Here is a 21,715-nt window from a genome sequence, read left to right on the forward strand (position 1 = left end):
CCCCCCCCCCTAGCTATGCCTTTAGACTTTTTGCCTATAGTGGGATCTGATTTTGAAGTCGGTACCAAAATTTAACTCAGGTGAAGCTGGACCATACATTCTATTTTTCCAGTTTTCCACGTTAGATTTTTACTTTTCTTTTTTTCCATCACTTGGCTTGTTCATGCCCTTAGTTTGTTGAGGTAAAAAGAAATTGTAGGCAATTCCTATATTAGTAATTTTTTTTGCCGTATAGATTTGTTTGTTGAACTCGATCGTTAGTTGACATTTATAAAATAACCTATAAATATCACAACTTAATGGGACATAAAGGTTTATGGTTAAAATATCAACGAGAAATTAAATAATTATAAAACGGTAATTTTGAACTAATACTTCAAATTCCACTATACAAACCAGACGTAGCATTCCAAAATTGGAAACTAAAAACTGTAATATGTTAGATATTGCATTAAACAATACAATAGTGGAAGTTTATGTTTGACACTTAGATGTTAAACAGCTATAATATTTCATATATTCTTTTTTGTCGAAGTCTCTGAAAGAATTATACTATATCTATTAATCTCAACTAAACATTCACTTATACAACCGAATAGATTTTGATAGAATTTATCGACCATCATTTGAATGAAAACGGCATTAATAAATCGATGCCAGGTAAACAACATCAATTTCATAGAATTCCATTTGCCTTGTCACTTAGCTACTAGTATAGTTTTTTTATAATATTACCAGACTTTCGAGAACCGATAAATTACTATTTGACGGTGTAGTAAATAATTACTAGTTAATCAAATTGATGGTACTTGTACATTCACGAAGGTGATTAAAGAAAGAGAGTTTTTTGGATAAAAATTTAAACTTTCTACTAGATTTTACTAAAAGCAAGAAAACGTTGTGAAATTCCATACTTTGGTATTCGTTATTTAAAAACCCCACAAAAAAATGACAAGAAAGTCGAGTAAATTTGACTTTTGCCTTATAAATGCTACACGCACCCCTCTTGTCAATGTTCAAATTTTTCGATTATTTACTCATTTAGTTAACCACGTACCCGGTAATATTATAACCTATTTTCACCTACTATTGTACTTCAGTTCAGAACTCAGATTACTCCTAAAGCTTTCTTCAAGTTTAATTTTTTACTATGGGGATTTGTTTATCGTTTCTTGAAGAGGAGGAATTGATATCGAGGCAGCACAAATATATAGAAAAATTGATTTTCATTTACATGTATCGCGTGTGGTTACTTTAAAAGCTCTAGTGGCAATTTAAATTTACTAAAGTGATCGTTATACTTATAGCCAATTAAACCCCTCCTCCCCACCCCCCCCCCCCCCCCACCCCAAAGTTATATATTGTTTGGTTTAGTACGTTAGAGGGTTAATTACTTACATCTTACTGCCAGTATTATAGATGTAACCTACTTCACTAATTAGTAGATGCAGATTTTGGGTTAATGTAAATTTAGTTTCATGAAATCTACTTCACGAAAAGAAAACAAAAGCAAATCCGATAAAATATGAGTTTTTCAAATTATTCTTTTAAGTTTATGTATCTAGATGAAATAAATACTTTATAAGATATTGGTTTTCAAAAAAAAAATTGTTTGAGATATACAGATATATATATATATATGTGTGCATTTCGTAAGTGACAATGTAATTTTTATTTGTTTGTCAAATTAATTAATCAATAAAGCATTAAATCTGTTGTACTACAATGCATCTACCTCATATATACGGTCGAAGTATGCTCTTCCGACCAAGGTAACTCCTATTACAAGTCAATGATCTTCATCAATGCAAACCGGGCAACTGTCGCACCCTTAAGTTGAGAACACCGTCTATCTTTCGTTCATCTTCGTACAATATTAACTAATCTCCGGTTGGAGACAATATCACCATTTTAACTCTATAATGTACATTTGCGTTGTTTGTATGGAAATTATGATCATGGATAGTTGGATATGTAATCATATTTCTGGAAGCTGTTGGAATAAAAAGATTGTATATTGTTTATATTACGGGATGGCACATACATTCAATTAAAACTTAACCTCAATGCTAATTTGAAGTTATTTGGCATCTCGAACAGAGATATCATGTACGTTATGTATCTTTATGCAGTTATATTTTGCGATGAAGTTTGAACTTGTGAAGTTAGTGTAGTTATTACTTTCTGAACCAAGTTATAAAAAAGAATAAATGGACTCAAATAATATATTGTACGTAAATTCGAACTCCAACTACAAAAGACCAATACGCGTCAAAGTTGCAACTGTTAGTTGGAAAATCCGAAACGCCAAAGTTACCAAAAAGGTCAAAGTGAACAAGATCCTTTTTCAGACATTTAGTCAGTTCAATCTAAGGGGTAAAATAGTAACCTACACTAACGTCATTGGCCCCATCGGTCATAAGCCCTTCTAATTTCTGACATTAGTCAGTGGGAATAGAAACTGTGAAGAGGAATGGAATAGAAGAAACTTGGATTCTGAGAAACATTTTAAATTTTGTAGTTTAATCTTAATTAGAAACCTGATGGAAATGGATTAGCAATATATTAATGAGTACGACCATTGAATTTAATTTCGAATCTTTTGTAGTGGCAGCTGGCCTCGATCGGCCCTTGTTTTCCTTTATTAATTAAAGACTTCAAACCAAAGCGACAAAGTTTAAAGCGCTTCTTAATTGGTCTTTTAATAAATTTGCGTCTCGTCCTTGATCGATCAAATATATACGATTATACATACATGCATTGATCAAGCACACACAAAAATACGTAATACATGCACGTCAATGTGTGTCTCTGTTCGTTGTTCACCATATGGCACGATACACACATGTCCACGTGTGTATATCTGCGTACATGATATGATGATAGTGCATTTCGGTATCGTATCCGCTGAATCTAGAAATAACGACGACTCTTCAATAATAAGTATCGATATATACATTTAAACGAAAAAAGTATCGAAATATATATGTACATATAATTATATAGTTCATGATTAGAAGAAATACGAAAGACTTGATATATTACATAGTATAGTATACTAGTAGTAGTAGTCGTATACGCTTGTAGTTATAATTTCTTTTGAACTTGTCCTCGTGTTTATAACCTTTTCTTTCAGCTCCAGTTTTAAAATGTATTGTTTTATAAGTAAAACCGAAGAACGCTTCAAACAAACTTTCTTGGGAAATTAATTGAAAAAGAAAATGAAATTTTAAAAACTCAGCTGAAATGGCGGCTGGTCCTTCGGGTTCAGACCCCTCGCAAGGAAGCATATATTGATTTCAACTTAAGCTAAACCACTTCACTTACTTCACTTCCACTTTTCTCTACCAAACTCACTCGCTCTTGTTCAACTTAGGGTTTCTCTCTTTTAACTCTTTTGTGTTTTAGGGTTTTAGAGAAAATGGGAGAGAGAAACGATGATGGAGATCAGAAAATGGAGGAAGTATTGTTGCCTGGATTTAGGTTTCATCCAACCGACGAAGAGCTCGTAAGCTTCTACTTGAAGCGGAAAGTTCAACACAATCCTCTCTCCATCGAGCTCATAAGACAACTCGATATCTACAAATACGACCCCTGGGATCTTCCAAGTATATATGACTTTCGTACTTATATTTATCATATGATAAGGTTTCATATAAGCAAATAAAGTCTAAACAAGTTTTGTTGTTGTTGTTAAAATATTGTAGAGTTTGCGATGACGGGTGAAAAAGAATGGTATTTTTATTGTCCGAGGGACAGGAAGTATCGGAACAGCTCGAGGCCAAACCGAGTGACTGGAGCTGGTTTCTGGAAAGCCACGGGAACGGACCGGCCAATATACTCATCGGAGGGAAACAAATGCATAGGTTTAAAGAAGTCTTTAGTGTTCTACAAAGGAAGAGCTGCGAAAGGAGTTAAGACTGATTGGATGATGCATGAGTTTCGTTTGCCTTCTCTCTCCGAACCATCTCCTCCTTCGAAGAGATTCTTCGACTCTCCTGTCTCTCCCAACGTAAGCTTACAATTAGCTCAGTAATTTGTCTAGATATAGTTTACCTAAAAGAAAATTAGGATTGAAAGTAATCCGGACGACAACTTTGGTTGATATTGAGTTATTAAGATCGCAAGATTTGGTTTGAAGTTTTTGAGAATATTTTTTTGTGTGTTTAATCTCGAACTTAGTGCACTTATTTTGTAAACTAGTGAGTTGAACTTGAAACTATATATCTATATAATATATCTATTTTAATCGTTCTTCATTCTATCTATAAGTTTAAGCAAAATAAATTCTTAAGTTTTCGGTAGAAGACACTTTTGACCAAATATAAGAACTGTTATAGTTTAAGCATTTTTTAGGAGTTTTTTTTCCTTTGAATTATATAATATAAGAGATGTTAGAATATAGCTTAAATCTTAAATTATTGTGTTTGATTCTTTTTTTTTCTAAAAAATATAAAAATAGTTATTTTAATCAAATATTTCTCAAAATATAAAATAAATAAACAAGACTGGAAATATTAAAATTTTGGGATTATTGGATTTCTATTTTGTTATAGATTACACATACTCATGTGATATTGTAATGTGGATTACTGCAGGATTCATGGGCGATATGCAGAATCTTCAAAAAGACAAACACAACGACCCTAAGAGCTCTCTCTCACTCCTTTGTTTCCTCGTTACCACCAGAAACAAGTACCGACACAATGTCCGACCAAAAGCCATCAAACACATACCATTTTTCTTCAGACAAGATCCTCAAAACTAGCTCTCACTACCAGTTCCACCATGAGAATATGAACACTCCCAAAACTAGTAATAGTACAACTCCTACCGTTGCCACTATAAGTCCCTTCTCTTACTTGGATTTGACATCTTATGACAAACCACCCAATGTTTTCACTCCGGTGTCATGTTTAGAACAACAATACCTCACAAATCTCTTTCTTTCTACACAAGAAACACAACCTCAGTTTCCTAGGCCTACCTTGTCCAACGAAATGATCCCATCGTTTATACTAAACACGCCCTCAGATTCGACCTACATGGGAATGGGAGAATACACAAGCCATATCGACCTTAGCGCAGTGTTGGCCCAAGAAGATTGTCCCGCCCTTGTAAGTCTACAACAGGAGTACCAAGAGAAAGGATTCGAAGGAAACGGCGTAATGAAGAACATGCATGGTTCCAGTGAAGATCATCATGGTCATTGCGACTCACTTCGGTATGATGATTTCGCTTCAACGATTGATGAGAGCCACCATCATCATCATCAAGACCTGAAACAGAACATGACGTTGCTGGAGAGTTATTATTCATCTTTATCGTCCATTAATGGTGATTTACCAGTTTGTTTCTCCACAACTTGATACATGTCGTTAGATTTGCAGACTCTGCCTTCTTGGCTTGCCTTTTTCAAGCTAGGGTGTTCCATCTTTGTAGGCTCTTCTATTTCATTTATGCAAGGAAATTAGATCGTTATAAATTTTGCTTCCTCTCTTTTTAATTTACACAAGCCAATTTCTTACTACATTACAAGTGTTAGGCTTTGCCCGAATGAAGAAGTCAAATGAGCTAAGAAATCAAACAGAATAAATGAAAAACTGAATCATGTTTCGAGTCTTTTTGACATGCCTCAAAAAACCTTGTTGTATTAATGCCAAAGTAACGTTTTTAGAGCTTACCTTTTACAAAGACTGTCATTAAAGCATTCCAAAAATTGGAACTTAAATGAAGTTATAAATAAATAACATAACTACAAAATCTATTTTGTGTCCAAAAGATTAAGATTATATATTAACCAAGATCTGCTCTTAACAGTCGAACATTAAAGGTGGATTCAACAACAATTAAAAGAACCAAAACTGAAGGGAAGAGAATTGTCGACAGAGTTGAGAACCGAAAACACAATGCAAAGCTTAAAAATTGGATGAGTAACATAGATGTTCTCACATGACTGCACCAAGTCCTATCACTTGAACATAGCCATAATCCCAAAACAGACAAAAAAGAACATCAAAAGCTTTAAGCCTTGGGGGCTACTTTCTCCTTAGCCTTTTGGAGTTTCAACACTTTCTTGACAATCTTTTGCTCTTCAACAAGGAATGCCCGAATAATCCTGTTGTCATAAGAAAACACAATTGAGTTTAACAATTCCAAAGTTATGTATTAGAAAGATAACTAAAGTAAGTTGGGAAAACAAACCTTTCCCTGACTGCAGAACCAGACAAGACTCCACCATATGCACGGTTCACAGTCCTCCTGTTTCTTGATAATCTAGACCTCTTGTATTCAGAAGGCCTCAAGTGAGGAATCTGAACAAACAGATAATAAGGTCATTCACAACAGGAGGATAGCAATGTCTTATGTAATAAGAGGAACAACTTGAAAGACAAAGTGACACCACTAAATTTAGCTTATGATTTATGTTATGTACTGATGTTGGGTTTATCTAATCAGCACAAGACCGTCAATAAGCACAACACTATAAAGTATAAACTAAGTAAACATAGTTTCTAGAATTAAGAATACATGCCCATTACAAATACAACTAATCTAGAGACTGATCAATATTCAATCTGATTGATTATGTTATAAATTCCTCAAAACTCAGACTCCTGAATATATCTAAACCTCAACAACCTAGATTCTAAATATCAGAGCCTAAGTAGATTCCATATATATAGCAAATCACAAGAAACCAAAAGACTTACTCCTTGAATACGCTTGCCAGTAACAAGGCATTTGGGGCCACTAGCTCTCTTCTTAGTGGTTTGGTACACCAATTTACCTCCTGCAATCAACAAAAATACAGTAGTAGAGATAACATTATACTCTTATAAACAGATCAGTGATTTACACACTTATGACAAGTAAAAAATTTAGAAGAGAGAGAAGAAAGGGACCTGGAGTCTTGACGATACGGTGCTGGTTGGATTTGGTGGCGTAGCTGTGGCGCGACCGGTAAACAAGACGCTGCACCATTTTCGCCTCTTTTTCTCTCCAGGGGGGGTTTCGTTTCGTTTCTTGGACGATGAATATAAGGGAGAGACACTCTCCAAACCCTAAACTCTATATGGGCCTCTATTTTCTCATTTTGGTCTTTTACTAATGGTCTAGTCCAGTTAAAGGCCTAAGTAACACCTAATCAATTTCTTTATTTACTTTTTATCAACGAAAACCAATTTCTCTCATTTAGTTCGTATATTAGTGAAAAGAGAAATTACTACAACATTTCTTTATTTTGAATTTTAAAGATATCATACATGCATTTCAAACGATAAATTTTCCAGCTTTAAAAAAAGTATTAACTACTGCTGTAATCCTTTGAGTCAAAACAAATTCCATTTTGTTTTATTAAATAATGGAATGTTAATACACTATAGTATCAATTAAAAATCATAATAAGAATATGTCATATTATTCATTCATAAATCATAACTAACCAAATCGTAAAATGTATATTCTCAACTTGCAAATCAAAAGTTTCTACAAAACCCTACTTACACCCGTTAACAGTATATATATAGATGCAATTCACCATCGACTACAAGCACCTCTAAACCATTACAGTATCATATCAACAAAATAATAGATCCGTGGTGTACCACGAGGTAAAACCCAGTTACTACAACATTTCTTTATTTGAATTTTAAATATATCATACATGCATTTCAAACGTTAAATTTTCCAGCTTTAAAAAAGTATTAACTACTGCTGTAATCCTTTGAGTCAAAACAAATTCCATTTTGTTTTATTAAATAATGTAACAAACATAAATTTTAAATTTATGGAATGTAAAATATAAACTCCATCAGTTTTAGACTCCAAAATCTAGCCTAAGTGTTTTTTTCCCCAATCGAATTTTCATATATCTTGTTTCCCAATCGAATATTCATATATAAAAGTATTATTTGAATATGTATCAGTTTTAGACTCCGCTATTTGGCGGTTTAGATTTTATCAGCCAAATTTTATGATTATTACTGACGATATATAATGTATCAGTTTTAGACTCTCATTATTATATCAAATTACATATTCATATTATTAATAAAAATCTAAATAGTTTAATGTTTGAATTAATATATTTTTGGCTAAGCCTAAAAGGCTAAAATTGATACATACCAAAATTATATTAAATCCAAACAATTCGCTCGGCGTCAATCCGTCACTACTATATAAAATCTACTAAGCGTCGATTCATTTTGATTGATGCAAAACAATCATGATCTGATTTGAGTTTAGGATAGATTATGTACAACCATAAATAAATAATAAAATAAATAATGTTCTCTAGCTAAGCTAAAACTGCAATACAAACCTGAAATAAAGGACTAGATTCAAAATTTGAAACCTCTATAAAAGCCATGAGGTGATTCCTTCCACTTCTTGATTTTACGTTTTGATTTGATTACCTTTTGGTTTGCGGTTTGCCATAACTCAAGCAACATTTGCTTGATCTAACCTATTCAAATTTTGTCTTCAGGGATACCCTGCTCAAGCTGAAATCTCACTAGTTGCTGTTTTGTAAGCATTTTTCATGATTGTATTACATTCTCTTTGAATCTCTGTTCATTGATTGGTGTTCTTGTTTGAAAAAGGGTTCAACCTTTTATTCCAAATCTTCAAAATATGGATGCGCTCGATGCATAAACTCGGCGTGAACATCAAGCTAAACATAATGAGAGATCCAAGTGGCTGAGCACCAATGGTGTGAAATAAAATCTCGTCTGACTACCACATTCTCCATGATACTCTCCAATGGTGTTAATTAGAATTTTTTTAACCCTTAGGATTTTAAATCAATCCCAGCTGAAATTGATTTAATCTGTGTACTTTAATCCGAGTCAAAAACCTACTTTAATCCGTGTAGATTTAATCATCAATAGCGATGATTCTAGTCAAACGATTTAATCTGTGTAGGAAAAAGAGTGAAATCAATCTTCAAAATTAGGTAGAGATTGATCAAATCAAAGTGAAGTAATGACAATAAAATATTGCTTACTCTTCAGTCTTCACACACAATAAAATGATGACAATCGAAGTCGACGTAATGAAGTCCCAACACAAATAGCGAAGGTTTTATGCGAGACCATGTAATTAGAGGTTATATAATTATTAATTTATTTTATTAATGGGATCGTATATTTACAGAGGTTTTTTAAAAACAGAATTCTTACCTTGTTTTTATAGAAAGTTTGTAGAATAAGTTAGAATATCTTTGAGTATAATTCTCATAATTATCCCATTTATGTATTTGTGTATATTTGGTAACTAGGTTCATTAGGTGTAGCATTAGGTACCTATGTAACTATTATAATAATCTTGATGAGAGTAAATATAATTTTTCCATTCCTAAACTCTCATCAATCTCAACAGTTTTGAGATATTTGTGCATATGATATTAGAGAAAACTGCATGAAATTCTCATATAATTTACAATACTTCCGCATGAAGTTTTCATATAATTTACAATACTTTTATTATTTTTGTACTTTACCTACTTTGTGCTGACTTAAATGATTTAACATCCTGCAGTTTATGTTTTTCACGACTAATTAATCGTGTTTTGTTGAGAACAATGTCTTTCTTGATCACAATAATGAGGTAAAAGATAATTGTCTAGGTAATGTAGCTAGTTTATCTAAAAGGAAATGAATGTTTTTTAATCATGTTATGCTCTCATACAGAAATGGTTAGGGTTTCATAGTTCGTGTCATGTTGCTAGGTAAGAGATGCCTGTTGATGGAGATGAAGTTGGGAAGAAAGTAAACGACGGGGGAGAGCATTGGGTTAGGTTTAGTTTCAACGATGGTCGGAGAGTTAGAGATTCTTCTGGTCAGGACGTTGGAAACAGTGATCGTGATGGTAAACACTATAAGATCTGGTGGCACAATTGAGTTCAGTGGCGGAACCAAATCCAAATTTTAGAGGTGTCAAAATAATTTTTTTTTTAATGAGGTAAAAATATAAAATTTAAGAGGTCAAAATGAGTTTTTTTTTAATGGGATAAAATGTAAACTTTTTGGAGGATCAAAATTAAAATTTTGTTTTAATAAGGTCAAAATGCAAAATTTATAGGAGTCAAGATGCAAAATTTTAAATTTAGTGCGATCATTTTGTTATTTTTAACTAGAAAAAACATACAAAAAAAAAAATTTACGGAGTCAGCTGACTCCAACCTCACTGCCTCCGCCCTGGTTGAGTCTAAAAACTTGTGGTTCGTTTTTTAGGATTATAGAAGAACTTGTGGTTTGTTTTTTTTTGTTTTGGGGAAAAAGTTGATAATCGGTTTTTTTACTTTTCCCATAAAAATTAAGAGATGCTTTTGCTTTCTATTCTTACAATTTTCTCCGTTGTTTTTTTAGGTTTTTGAATTCATGTATTTAAGAGATGCTTTTCTGGCTCGCATACCATCTCTCCTATATCTGACTCTTGATCTGATTCTTGATTACGTGGTGTATAAAGACGAACTCTCTTGTTAATTAGCTTTTATCAAGTTCCCCTGTTCTCAAGTTTCTGATGGTGGATCGACATGTCGATGACAACTTGAAAAATGAAAACTTTTACCGTGAAAGTTTCTTCCTTAGAAACATTATTCTATACGGCCAACTTGCACAAGGTTGAGGTAGTGGAAGATGAGGTAGAGAATGATGATAGACTTGGTATATTCTCATTGAATCGTTGGTAATAATAGACTTATGAGTTTACCAACAGAGAGTTTTATATATTAATTAAAATTAAAGTATAAAAACATTCATGTTGTTTGCTTGTGTTTTTATAAAATCAAAAATCTTATAATCGACAAAGCCTATTTATAAATTAACGACTCAATTTCGTTGCCCACGAAGAAAGGAAACACTATAGCTTGATAAAAGCAAGCCATAAAACAACGCAAAGTAGGCTAATAACAACCTCATGCCTAATGAGAACAACGTTGTTGAAGGAGGCTGTATCTTCAATAAGTATGCTGGAAATTGGAATGGACCTCTTTATCTTTGCTGTTGTGTGACATTGTGACGGCAAAGCAAACATAATCATACGTGTATCTCACTCAAGCGATGATTCTATGCATGTACGTGGAAGACATGAGAGCAAGGCAAACATGTTGCTTCCTCCCCAAGGAACATTCCCTGTCGCACATGGCTCTCGCTCATCACTCTCTCGTGCCCATTTACCTTTTTTCTTCTCCAATTTATCAACCTCTGTTGCAGTTGCTGTTACCAAGACGCTACATAAAGAGAGGCCATACTCAATCGCCTCTATGCATCTCTTTTCCTGATTAAAAGGCATTAATTGTTGCTCCCCCACCATATTTACAAAATGCATCTCCTTCACAACTCCAGCGACAGTATGTCCTCTTGGCTCTTGTTGTAAACGCGTCAGTGGATCAAGCTCATGATGGTATTCCTTGTCTTTGCTTTTTTGACCAGCCCTTCTCTAGAAATTAACGCATGGATACGTACCATCCTTCTTGTTTTGTTCACACAAGCTTTGACTTGAATCTATCTTCGTACGTACGTCCTGACCAAATCTTCATGCCACATTTTTCCCTCCTGTACTTGTTGCTTTCTCAATTTTCCTACATGAACTTTTCGTCTCTTTAAAAATCACCAAAACAAAGTTTATTGTTCTTAAAACTACACAAACTTCTGTTTTTATCCAAAAAACTACATTTTTAATTAAGCCGATTAATAAATCAAAAACAACTTAACTCGGTGTGACTTAGCCCAAATTTAATCAAATCCAATCCAATTTTGATATAATTTTGACCCAATACTTCTTCTTCTCCACCCGACCTCAATTTTCTTCTTCTTCTTCATCTAAAACCAATAACCACGTCGGTTTCAGTTTTGTAATTATGTTTCATTAAGCTAATCATTCTTCTTCATTGTGACAATCGGAGGAATTTGTTTAATTTATCAAGGTGATTTTGGTTTCTCAAACTTGGCTCTCTCTCTCGATATATAGATTTAGGTTGTCTATATATAGTCATAAATTCTTGTTGAGAATCGTTGCATCTATGAATAATATATTACCAGTAAAACTGGTTTAAAAAAAAAAAAAAAAAAAGCTCCGAGACACGAATATCGAGGAGCCTCATCTTCTCACTCTCTCCGGCGCCGGCGGAGCTTTGACTCGCCGGCGTCGGGAATTATTGGTCTCCTCTGTTTTTTTTCGTTACTGCTCTCTGCTTGCAATCTCGTCTCGGCATCACGCTCAATCATTGGGAACTGGTCTACCTTTTCAACCATCCTTCGAACCCGCAACCTGCACTGGACGGTCAATGCTTAGTGGCAGCAGAGGGAGGATTTGCCCGTCATCTCCACCTCCGTCCCATCTTCTGTCCACCACATATATGCAGCCCTCTTTAACCCTAAAACCACCGCTGCCTGCCCGAGTAGATTCATCAGCATTAATGTTCGCAAGCGACTGGGAGAGATGGATGTGGCCTTCTCCGGCGTCGGGTGGCTTAATTCCGATCTTTGAACCGACTTGCTGTAGCCGCCTACAATGCCTCTTCTCCTGTACACCTAAGGTGAATCTAGGGTTTTCAATTCTGATGGATCTCTCTTTAACTCTGGGCCTTTTCCCCAAGCCCATTAACAGAAGCTTATGCCCAAATTCAAGAAACATATGGGTCAGGTCCATAATGCTCTTATTTTTATCAAACAAACCCGACAGGATTTTTCGACCTTCTGCGTTAGATGGCTGCGGTTTCCACCTAAAGGTCGGTTTGAATACTTGGATCGGGGTATTGGTTTTGTATCTCTGAAACCTTGGTACCATATTATCTTCTGGTCAAGCTCTGTAAAGCCTTAGTCTCGCTGAATCGCTTTCGACGGTGTGACTTTGGACATCGATTTTATCTGCCCAGGTCCGATCCTTATAACCCTCGATCAATCTCAAACCTAATACCTCTTAACTCTGAATTGGCTGGTCTTGATTACTATGCGCAAAGAATATTGGTTCCACTAGGTTGGTTTGATATGTCCTTGTGTCGATTTTGGCTAAATGTGGTGAAAAGCAACGGCACTATGACCACACCTCCACGGAGTGTTGGTTACCGTTGCTTTACCAACCAGCCATCTCTGTATACCCGGAAATTCAAGTCCATCTCTGTGAAAACAAGTTACTTCAGGGATACAACGGTTCTAACGACAAGAGTAATGTTAAGTTCTTGGAAGGCTGAGTTTATTGGTTTTATTTCTAATCAAAGTGAGTGTCGAAGCTTCGTGTGCTGTGATATATATGTGCTGGTCGGGCTCTGGATAACCCTATTCAGACCCGTGATTGACAATGTGATAACAAACTCAACATCTCTTGTTCCAATCATATCTGCTTGGTCAAGTCGAGGACTCCTCGGTAGCAGTATATTGTGTTCTTCAGAAAGGTCTGAGTTATATCCTAGTCAAGGCCAGGTGATTAGCAGTGTTCAGATGCTCCCTTTGCTGAGCTCTAATTTGGAATATGTCCCAACAATCTGCTTGATTCTGAAGCCTACACCCTTTGTTCCCAAGTGTCACATATCGCCAAACAATAGGAAGCTCGGGTTTGCTATCATAACTCAGGACCAAACCGGCTGCAAGCTTTGTGTGAAACTCCTTAACTTCCATGGCCATGAGCTTCATGTGAGGGAGGAATCACCTGCTTTGCTACGGTTTGGCACCCTATTCTTGTGATCCCCAGTTGAAGCTCCTACTATAGACATGAGGATTGATCTTAAAATGCTGAAGGGCTTTGGTCCGACCACTTTAGGCCTCATGTTGGTGAGACATCCTTCTAGTGTTACCCCTGTGGAACACCTTTTTCAAAGCTCGATTGTGTCAATCGCTAGAGCCTGCTATGATCACTTGTTGGTCAAGGATTTCGCGAAGCTTGTCTTCATGGTCGATTTCACTTTGGCACCAATAGATTTTTCAAACATTGTAAAACTTGGAAGAGTTGAGCATCCTGTTGAAGAACTCATGGAGCCTTTATCCTTTCTCTCCTTTGATTATCTTATTGCATTGTGTAAGAACTCACCTCTTTATGAGGCTTTGATTTGAATGAAAATGCACTTTGTTTGACAACAACAACAAAAAAAAAAGAGAATCGTTGCATCTAATTAAAAATCCCTAATTTCTTTTGAGGTCCTTAAAATAAAGATCCCTAATGTCATTTTTTCTTCTTTCAATGGTTAGGAGTCGATCGAACACAATTGAAGTCATGGATTGATTTGTTTTGTTATTCGGGAAGGATTGTTGACATGGTTATTGGTTTGATGTGAAAAAGAAGAATCGGGTCAAAATCATATTAAAACTGGATTGAATTTGGTTAAATTCGGATTAAGTCACACCAGGTTAAATGGTTTTCGGTTTATTAATTGTTTCAATCAAAATTATAGTTATTCGGATTGGATATAAAAAAAAGTTGGTGTAACTTTACGAAGGATAAACTTTTTATTTTGGTGGTTTTTTTAAGAGGCCAAAAATTCTTGTAGGAAAGTTGAGAAAATAACAAGTACGTGAGGGAAAAATGTGGCAACTCTATTGCGTACGCTAGATACAATTTTTTTTTTTTTTTTGAATTGAATTGAAGTTAGCTACAAACAACCTCTACCTTCTTCTTAAAGGTTAACCCAACAAATGGATCATTCTTACATTTCTCATCCACCTTACGTATCATAACATGGTAAGGATCACTGCTAGTTTCTAGTGTGGTTGTGTTGGAAATCCGAAACCGTGTTCTATTGAATATAAAGTTGCACACTGGAGTGGTATTGGAAGCCAAAATAGCCAACATGCGTCGCATCAAGAACCTTGACGTTTCCGGGAAATGGTTTATCTTATGAAACAAGGGTCTTTATGATGTCTATGTGAATAGTGTATATTGAATACTTAAAATTATAGTCGACAAAAAAAACTATAATTTATTTTTTAAAAATAATTGGAAATAAAAGATAAATATTGGAAAGAATAACTTTTTTCCAATCAAAGTATTCATATCTTTTTCAGATACAAATATATTACGGCGTCCATCGCTATTCAGAAAAATAGAAAATTATTAGATTCTCAGAAAAACTCAATACAATTCGCTAGGCGGCGTCCATCGCTACTCTGTAACTCTTATATCTTAAAACTTGACTGGCAGTGGATTTGACACGGGTAAGGAGGTTCCTCCAAAGCGCTTTAACATGTTAAAATAAAAAAATATTTTATAGTTGAAGCTTGCCTTACGTTGTTACTTTTAAAATCGTTGGAGCTGGAAATAAAATTGCTTGCACGAAATACTAACCCAATTAAGCATTCACATACCAATCACACGTCACGTCCCTCTACCCAAAAGAAAATACACACGTCACGTTAAATATATGACTTAATTATATAATTAAACAAAACCTAAACCATTAATTCTTCTCTCATCAATCCTTATTGGTTTTCCACAGCTTTGATTCCCACAAACGATTTGATTTTTCCACTTTTAAATATCTTGAGGATATGAAATTCTTCATGTGTATTCTAGCGTTACAACAACTCTACGTGCAAAGTGTCGCCCAGGATTTCGATTTCTTCTACTTCGTTTTACAGGTAAAATTCATACTTCATACATGTATCTACAACAATCGTCATTGTACTTATAAATTTGATGTTTATATGTGTATGTGCATTGCAAAGCAGTGGCCTGGAGCGTATTGTGATTCAAGACATAGTTGTTGCTATCCAAAAACCGGCAAACCACCTGCGGATTTTGGAATTCACGGTCTATGGCCTAACTACAAAACTGGTGGATGGCCTCAAAACTGTAATCCTGACAGTCAATTTGATAATTTACGGGTTTGTATCTAACTTACTATAAACGCAATAAATTAAGAAAATAATATTTTGGGACCATTGTAAGCTTGTTTAATCTAGATATCACAATATCTATATCTATATATATATATATACAAAGAAATACAAGAAACAAATAACTGTGTATAATTAATGAGAATTGAAAACAAATGAAGGTGTCTGATCTGATGATCGATTTACAAAGAGAATGGCCAACTTTGTCGTGTCCGAGCAATGATGGTATGAAGTTTTGGACACACGAGTGGGAGAAACATGGCACATGCGCTGAGTCCGAGCTTGACCAACATGATTACTTCGAAGCCGGTCTTAAACTCAAACACAAAGCTAATCTCCTTCATGCCCTAACCAATGCTGGTACAACATTCACTTCTTTTGCCCCTCGAAATTATCTCCATTGTTAGTTATGTGCAAATGGATGTTCTTTTGTTATTATATATATATATATTTTTTTTTTTTGCCATGATGTAGGGATTAAACCGGATGATAAATTTTACGAAATGAAAAATATTCAAAATGCAATCAAAGAAGCAACTGGATTTATTCCGGGCATAGAATGTAATAAAGACTCGTCACATAATAGCCAACTCTGTCAGGTTTATCTATGCGTTGATACTTCGGCCTCCAAGTTCATCAACTGTCCTGTTATGCCACATGGTCGATGCGACTCTCGAGTTCAGTTTCCCAAGTTGTAATTTTTTTCGGTAAAACCAAGGTTCTTATTTTTTACGGCTGGCTGAATATAATTCTTTCTATTTATTTACGAAAACATTATATCTATTGGTTTTTATTTTGCGTTTCTTGCAACATTTACTTGTAATAAATAATAGTATATAAATTGGATGGTACACTTGATTTGCATCGATGTCGTCGACTTATAAATTTTGCTTTCTCATAATTATTAGATTTTACACAAACCTAAACAAATAAAATGAAATGGTGACAACCTAATAATTAACTAATTCATTAATAGCTTGATTAGTTGAAAAAAATGATAGTTTGATTAGTTAAATTAGTGTTTTCAAGGAAGAGACTTTCACGGTAAAGTTTGTCAAGTTGTTATTATCTTGTCGTCGTTGTGGATGCACCATCAGCCACTCGAGAATAAGGCAGCTTGATAAAATCGTATCAAGAAAGTCTTGGTCTTTATATGCCACGTTGAGAAGACTAAGATATAAGAGAGATGGTAGGCAAGAAGGGGAAGAAACATCCACAAGACTCTGGTTGGATCAAGTCAAATCGAGCGTGTCGCATGTGTAAATGCTTGTAGTCCCACATCTATGCTTATTGCTTAAGCACCCCACAAAAAGGACCAACAACTTAAGTAACCCATAGATACGCCATGTGGGACTACTAAACCTCATATTCCCAGCACCAACTAAACCTCATTCCCTCTTTTCTTCTTTCTCGTCGCTGGGTGAGACTTGAGTCACTTGACTACGTAAACACACATCACACGTATCTCTGGAACTGGAAGTCTATATATACACTTTTTACGAAAGCCCAAGTTTTTCAAAAACAAGAACGAAAAAAAAAAGGCCCCATTTTTTAGCAAAAAGCATACTCTGTATGCTTAATTAGTCTCGGACTATAGACTATGCAACAGGTCTTGTGCCACCATATCCAGTAGTGTTACCATCACCGATTCACCATGAATTAAACAAGTCGTATAGAAAAGTCCTTTTATTTTTAGTTTATGAGTATTTTGAGGATATAGTAAATAAATAAATAAAAAGTAGCAATGAGAATAATTGTGAGTTGTGTCACATGGGCAATACGTTATTCCGTCAAACATCCATTTCATTTGAGTTGCGTGGGGAACACAAGCCGAGATGATGTTGAAATCCTAGGCATAGATTCCAACTCTTTTTGTGTATCTTCAGGATTAGAGGTTGCTATGAAGGAGATCTCGACTGTCTTTAGACACTTTGAGTTAGCAAGAATGTATGTCACTAGTTGTCTTTCATCTCCTCTTCCTCCATAGCCTTTCCAGAAAAAGATCTCTAGATGAGATGACAAGCATTCGGGAATAGAACTCGGCTGATTCCAGGATGGTGGAAGACCTTCGATGCACTGATATCAATACATATACTTTAATTCTATGTTCATGTAAACTAGATTCGCTTGTCTTACGGGGAGCAGGGTACTTACCGTTTCGATAGTAAGCGATTTTAGTTTAGGAGAATTTTGAAGCAAGGACATAAGTGGTTCCAACCAATCTACTGAGTTATCTGGATAAAAGTAAATCTCAGTGAGCCGAAGGAACTTGGTGGCGCTACAGCATGCAGCCTGTGATAGAAAAACAAAATATTAGTTGACGAAGCAACATGGAACAAATGAGAGGCCGGGGGATATATAATCGCTACCATTGCTTTGGTCAAAAGAAAATCCAGATGTATGACAGAAGAAAGAGATTGCAGAAACTTGTCACTGGGGTTATGAACATAGCTGAATGATGCCACATCAAGGCAAGGCATATTATCTATCACGAGATCCCAAGCATCGTCGAAGTACAATTTTTTTAATGCGGGGGAATCTATGAACAACGATCCAATGAGATACTCATCATCCACTGCTTGATCCTCCTCTACCTCATCAACGTCAAAATAATTCCTCCGCCAATTAGTCCTATAGAATAATGTTTCTAAGGAAGAAACTTTCACTGTAAAGTCTTTCAAGGTGTCATCCTCATGTCGATACACCGACAGCAACTTGAGAACAGGGGAACTTGATAAAAGCCTAACAAGAGATTCGTCGTCTTTATACACCACGTCGTGAAGACTCAAATATAAGAGAGATGGTAGGAACGCCGGAGAGGAAACATCCACTAGAATCTCGTTGGATAGAGCTAATTCAACGAGCGTGTCGCATGTGTAAAGGCACTTAGGAAAGCTTGTGGGCTGTGCGGTCCATAGGAGCTTGAAATCTAACACTTCCACACCTCTATTAACTGCGTTCTCAACCCACTTTCCGACATCAACGTCAACAGGACAATGTGGACCGACTTCGACAATCAAACTATATAGTTTCAGTGCCTTATGGAGTTGCAATGACTTTTCAGTAAACCACCCAACGCCCTCGCTGCCATCGTCTTTGAACTCGAGTATAGGCAGCATCGTCCAGACATAACGCCATCGTTTAGACAAGATTGAAGTGGCGACTGCATCTTTTGTGGGGACGTGATGCAAGATCCACAAGAGCAAATCGTCGGGCAAATCACAGATCCTAGATTCGATTCTCTGACAACCTTCGGTTTCTATAACAGTTGATAGATGCTTCTCGTTGTGTATAATATCCCACAAAAAAGACCAACAACTTAAGAAACCCATAGATATTACAACTACGTACCTAAACACCAATGGAACGAACTTCTTTCTCGTCGCTGGCTGTGTGTGATACACAAAAAACCCTAATTTAAATTACGCAAAACAAAGGTATGCCTTTAATCTATACTAATAAAAAGTAGAAGGAATAAGCTCCTAAGCCGTCCACGTAGGATTTTAAACATCCAATTGGAATTAGACATATCACTTATTAACATTGTATACAATTTCCAGAATTTTCTATATTAAGAATTATTTTAAACAATCTATCATGATTTGACATGTCATTCATTAACATTTTTAAAATTTCCAGATTTTTTTAGAAAAATGAAAATTTGAAATTTATATAAATCAAAGAACTAAGCACAATATCTCACATCGGCTAGAAAGTTTTTAAGCAATGGTTCAGAACCATTATAAATAAGATTAATATGCTTCCAACAACGAATGAGCAGGAAATCTTGATTTATTATGCGTCCAAGTTTAAAAGTTTTATTTGGTTTGATCTGGTTTTTTATTTGATCAAATTAAAACTTTAAATAGTTTCAAAAAAATATTAGAATATTTAAAAAATTTAAAAGTTTAAATATTATAAATGTTAAATTTTTAAAAGTTCTTAGCTTTTAAAAAGTTTTTAAATATTATAATTTTTAGATTTTAAAAGTTTAAAATATTATAAATATTGAATTTTTTTAAAAGGTTCAAATTTTCTATTTTGAAACCTTTTAAAAGTTTAAAATATTATAAATATTGATGCAAAACATAAATTATCTTATTTATCTACATTTGTGCTTTTTATTTCTTATGAGCTGTAAAACAGATTTTTGTGTATGATTTTATAGGTGAGTTGATATTCTTTCATTAATTTTTTATTTTTGGGTCTAAAGAAGAATGATTGACATCGCAAAACCTTAGTTTGATGTTTGAGTCAAATTTTGAGGTTTAAAAAAGAAAGATGAACGACAAACACACATGATTTATTAGTTATACTTAGGCATGACCAGGGTTACGGTTGTCACGGTTAAGGTTTATTAACCATCGGTTGTGGTTAGAAATTTTTATAACCTTAACCAGAACCGTTTAACAAATGGTTAAACGGTTACGTTTACATACGGTTACGGTTCAAGCGGTTACTGTTATATACGGTTACGGTTATTTGTTAATATGATAAGGTTGATATTATTTGATGATATAATATAATTGATATTATTTATTTATAATTAATATGTTCTTATAGTGTACTCATATTTCTATATATCATATGATTCATATTAAATAAATAATTATTAGTATATTTTATTATGTTTTAAAAATATGATAAACCAAGTAAGGATTTTGGTTTGAGAAGTTTCTAAACGCGTGGATCTAAAACCAAATAAGTATATGGATAAAATTGTCAATAATTGGGTGCATGTGTTGACTATGCTGGTAATCATGAATTTCACAAATTTTATGAGAAAAGAAATGATTTTGTTCTTGGAGTTTGATGGGTTAACAAGTTGTGTGGTAGTCTAAAAAAAGGTTTTTCAGTGGAAGAATGTGAAGAAATTGACGAGGAAGAAGAAGAAAAAGAGTATAACGAAGAACCAAATGGTAAAAGTTACGATGACAATTAACACAAAATTTGACAATGAAAATGACAATAAAAAATATGAAGAATAAGAAAACATTGAATAAAAAACACGAAAACATAGATTGTAGCAATCAATTAAATCTGAAAACGAGTTAAATTCATGATTTTAAAATTGTTTCGTTTTTCTGGTGGTCAAAGAAAATGGTTTAGGATATGTGAGGTAATTAGTTTGATTTGCCTCTCATGGATGTCAATTTAAATTTATGATTTTTTTATCAGATTTAATTTTATAACACAACTGATTTTTTTATTTTAAAAAATTATGTATCTGAAATTTAATGTTTTTCTTTAATACTATTTTTTTTTTTTTTATGAGATAATATTTTATCGTAATCAATCATATATAATATTTATCAAAATATATCAAATAAACTGCTACGGGTGGATTACTAAAAATGGTAGTAAATTAAAGTTGCCTAATTTTGAAAAGTAAAACTGCAATATCCTATAGGTTAAATAAAAAATACCAATGGATCCCCGGCCCGTTAAAAAATCTTCCTTAAAATACAACCATTGCTTTCACCGAGGATGCATTAAAATTTTGTATGGACCAAAAAAATATAAGAGGTGGCAATGGAGTTAGAGAGCAAATACATTTAAGATTTTATTTCCACTACCTAAAACGCCAATGGAACAGAGAAAACGTTAATATATTTCACACAAACGTAATCTATTTGAAGCCTATAATTGATCCTAAGACCATCTCGGAGGATCCAACCATTTTTATAATTGAAAAAGACAAGCAAAATCAAAATTTTAAAATTCATGTCGGTGTCTATTATATAACATAGTACAATGGTAGTAGGCCAACTAATGAAGTTCTAAAATTTTAAATTTTTACAAAATTTGTGAATAAGGTAGGACAAACACACACGAAAAATTTGTTGCACACACAAAACTTGGCATAGACTTGTACCTAATCTGGT

The 21,715-nt window shown here is 34.3% G+C and overlaps 4 protein-coding genes across 4 annotated transcripts; 2 read left to right on the top strand and 2 right to left on the bottom strand.

Moving 5' to 3' along the window:
• Positions 1–3,321: 3,321 nt before the first annotated feature.
• LOC104741163 (protein FEZ) lies at positions 3,322–5,504 on the top strand. Its single transcript, XM_019235499.2, has 3 exons — positions 3,322–3,608; positions 3,708–4,012; positions 4,599–5,504. Exons 1-3 carry the CDS (start codon positions 3,422–3,424, stop codon positions 5,367–5,369), a joined length of 1,263 nt encoding a protein of 420 aa, XP_019091044.2. The 5' UTR covers positions 3,322–3,421; the 3' UTR covers positions 5,370–5,504.
• A 263-nt stretch (positions 5,505–5,767) lies between these two features.
• LOC104741165 (large ribosomal subunit protein eL34z-like) lies at positions 5,768–7,109 on the bottom strand. Its single transcript, XM_010461956.3, has 4 exons — positions 6,906–7,109; positions 6,714–6,793; positions 6,205–6,314; positions 5,768–6,118 (listed from the first exon to the last, which is right to left on the bottom strand). Exons 1-4 carry the CDS (start codon positions 6,982–6,984, stop codon positions 6,025–6,027), a joined length of 363 nt encoding a protein of 120 aa, XP_010460258.1. The 5' UTR covers positions 6,985–7,109; the 3' UTR covers positions 5,768–6,024.
• Positions 7,110–15,366: 8,257 nt separating this feature from the next.
• On the top strand, positions 15,367–16,698 carry LOC104756853 (ribonuclease 3). Its single transcript, XM_010479505.3, has 4 exons — positions 15,367–15,572; positions 15,663–15,818; positions 15,992–16,190; positions 16,305–16,698. Exons 1-4 carry the CDS (start codon positions 15,483–15,485, stop codon positions 16,526–16,528), a joined length of 669 nt encoding a protein of 222 aa, XP_010477807.2. The 5' UTR covers positions 15,367–15,482; the 3' UTR covers positions 16,529–16,698.
• Positions 16,699–17,501: 803 nt separating this feature from the next.
• LOC147928061 (putative F-box/FBD/LRR-repeat protein At1g22000) lies at positions 17,502–19,250 on the bottom strand. Its single transcript, XM_087484989.1, has 3 exons — positions 18,200–19,250; positions 17,985–18,122; positions 17,502–17,906 (listed from the first exon to the last, which is right to left on the bottom strand). Exons 1-3 carry the CDS (start codon positions 19,160–19,162, stop codon positions 17,634–17,636), a joined length of 1,374 nt encoding a protein of 457 aa, XP_087341115.1. The 5' UTR covers positions 19,163–19,250; the 3' UTR covers positions 17,502–17,633.
• Between the last annotated feature and the right edge of the window lie 2,465 nt (positions 19,251–21,715).

Source organism: Camelina sativa, chromosome 14 (assembly GCF_030686135.1).
Source record: "Camelina sativa cultivar CO46 ecotype springtype chromosome 14, ASM3068613v1".
NCBI classification, from domain to species: domain Eukaryota; kingdom Viridiplantae; phylum Streptophyta; class Magnoliopsida; order Brassicales; family Brassicaceae; genus Camelina; species Camelina sativa.

Coding starts and splice junctions, on each gene's coding strand:
- LOC104741163 (XM_019235499.2), top strand. CDS start 3,422: ATGGGAGAGAGAAACGATGATGGAGATCAGAAAATGGAGGAAGTATTG. Junction 3,609..3,707: donor CGACCCCTGGGATCTTCCAA/GTATATATGACT, acceptor AAAATATTGTAG/AGTTTGCGATGACGGGTGAA. Junction 4,013..4,598: donor ACTCTCCTGTCTCTCCCAAC/GTAAGCTTACAA, acceptor GGATTACTGCAG/GATTCATGGGCGATATGCAG.
- LOC104741165 (XM_010461956.3), bottom strand. CDS start 6,984: ATGGTGCAGCGTCTTGTTTACCGGTCGCGCCACAGCTACGCCACCAAA. Junction 6,315..6,713: donor CTGGCAAGCGTATTCAAGGA/GTAAGTCTTTTG, acceptor CTGTTTGTTCAG/ATTCCTCACTTGAGGCCTTC. Junction 6,119..6,204: donor GGTTCTGCAGTCAGGGAAAG/GTTTGTTTTCCC, acceptor TTATGACAACAG/GATTATTCGGGCATTCCTTG.
- LOC104756853 (XM_010479505.3), top strand. CDS start 15,483: ATGAAATTCTTCATGTGTATTCTAGCGTTACAACAACTCTACGTGCAA. Junction 15,573..15,662: donor TCTTCTACTTCGTTTTACAG/GTAAAATTCATA, acceptor ATTGCAAAGCAG/TGGCCTGGAGCGTATTGTGA. Junction 15,819..15,991: donor GTCAATTTGATAATTTACGG/GTTTGTATCTAA, acceptor AAACAAATGAAG/GTGTCTGATCTGATGATCGA.
- LOC147928061 (XM_087484989.1), bottom strand. CDS start 19,162: ATGGGTTTCTTAAGTTGTTGGTCTTTTTTGTGGGATATTATACACAAC. Junction 18,123..18,199: donor TTCTTTTGACCAAAGCAATG/GTAGCGATTATA, acceptor TTTCTATCACAG/GCTGCATGCTGTAGCGCCAC. Junction 17,907..17,984: donor AATCGCTTACTATCGAAACG/GTAAGTACCCTG, acceptor TATTGATATCAG/TGCATCGAAGGTCTTCCACC.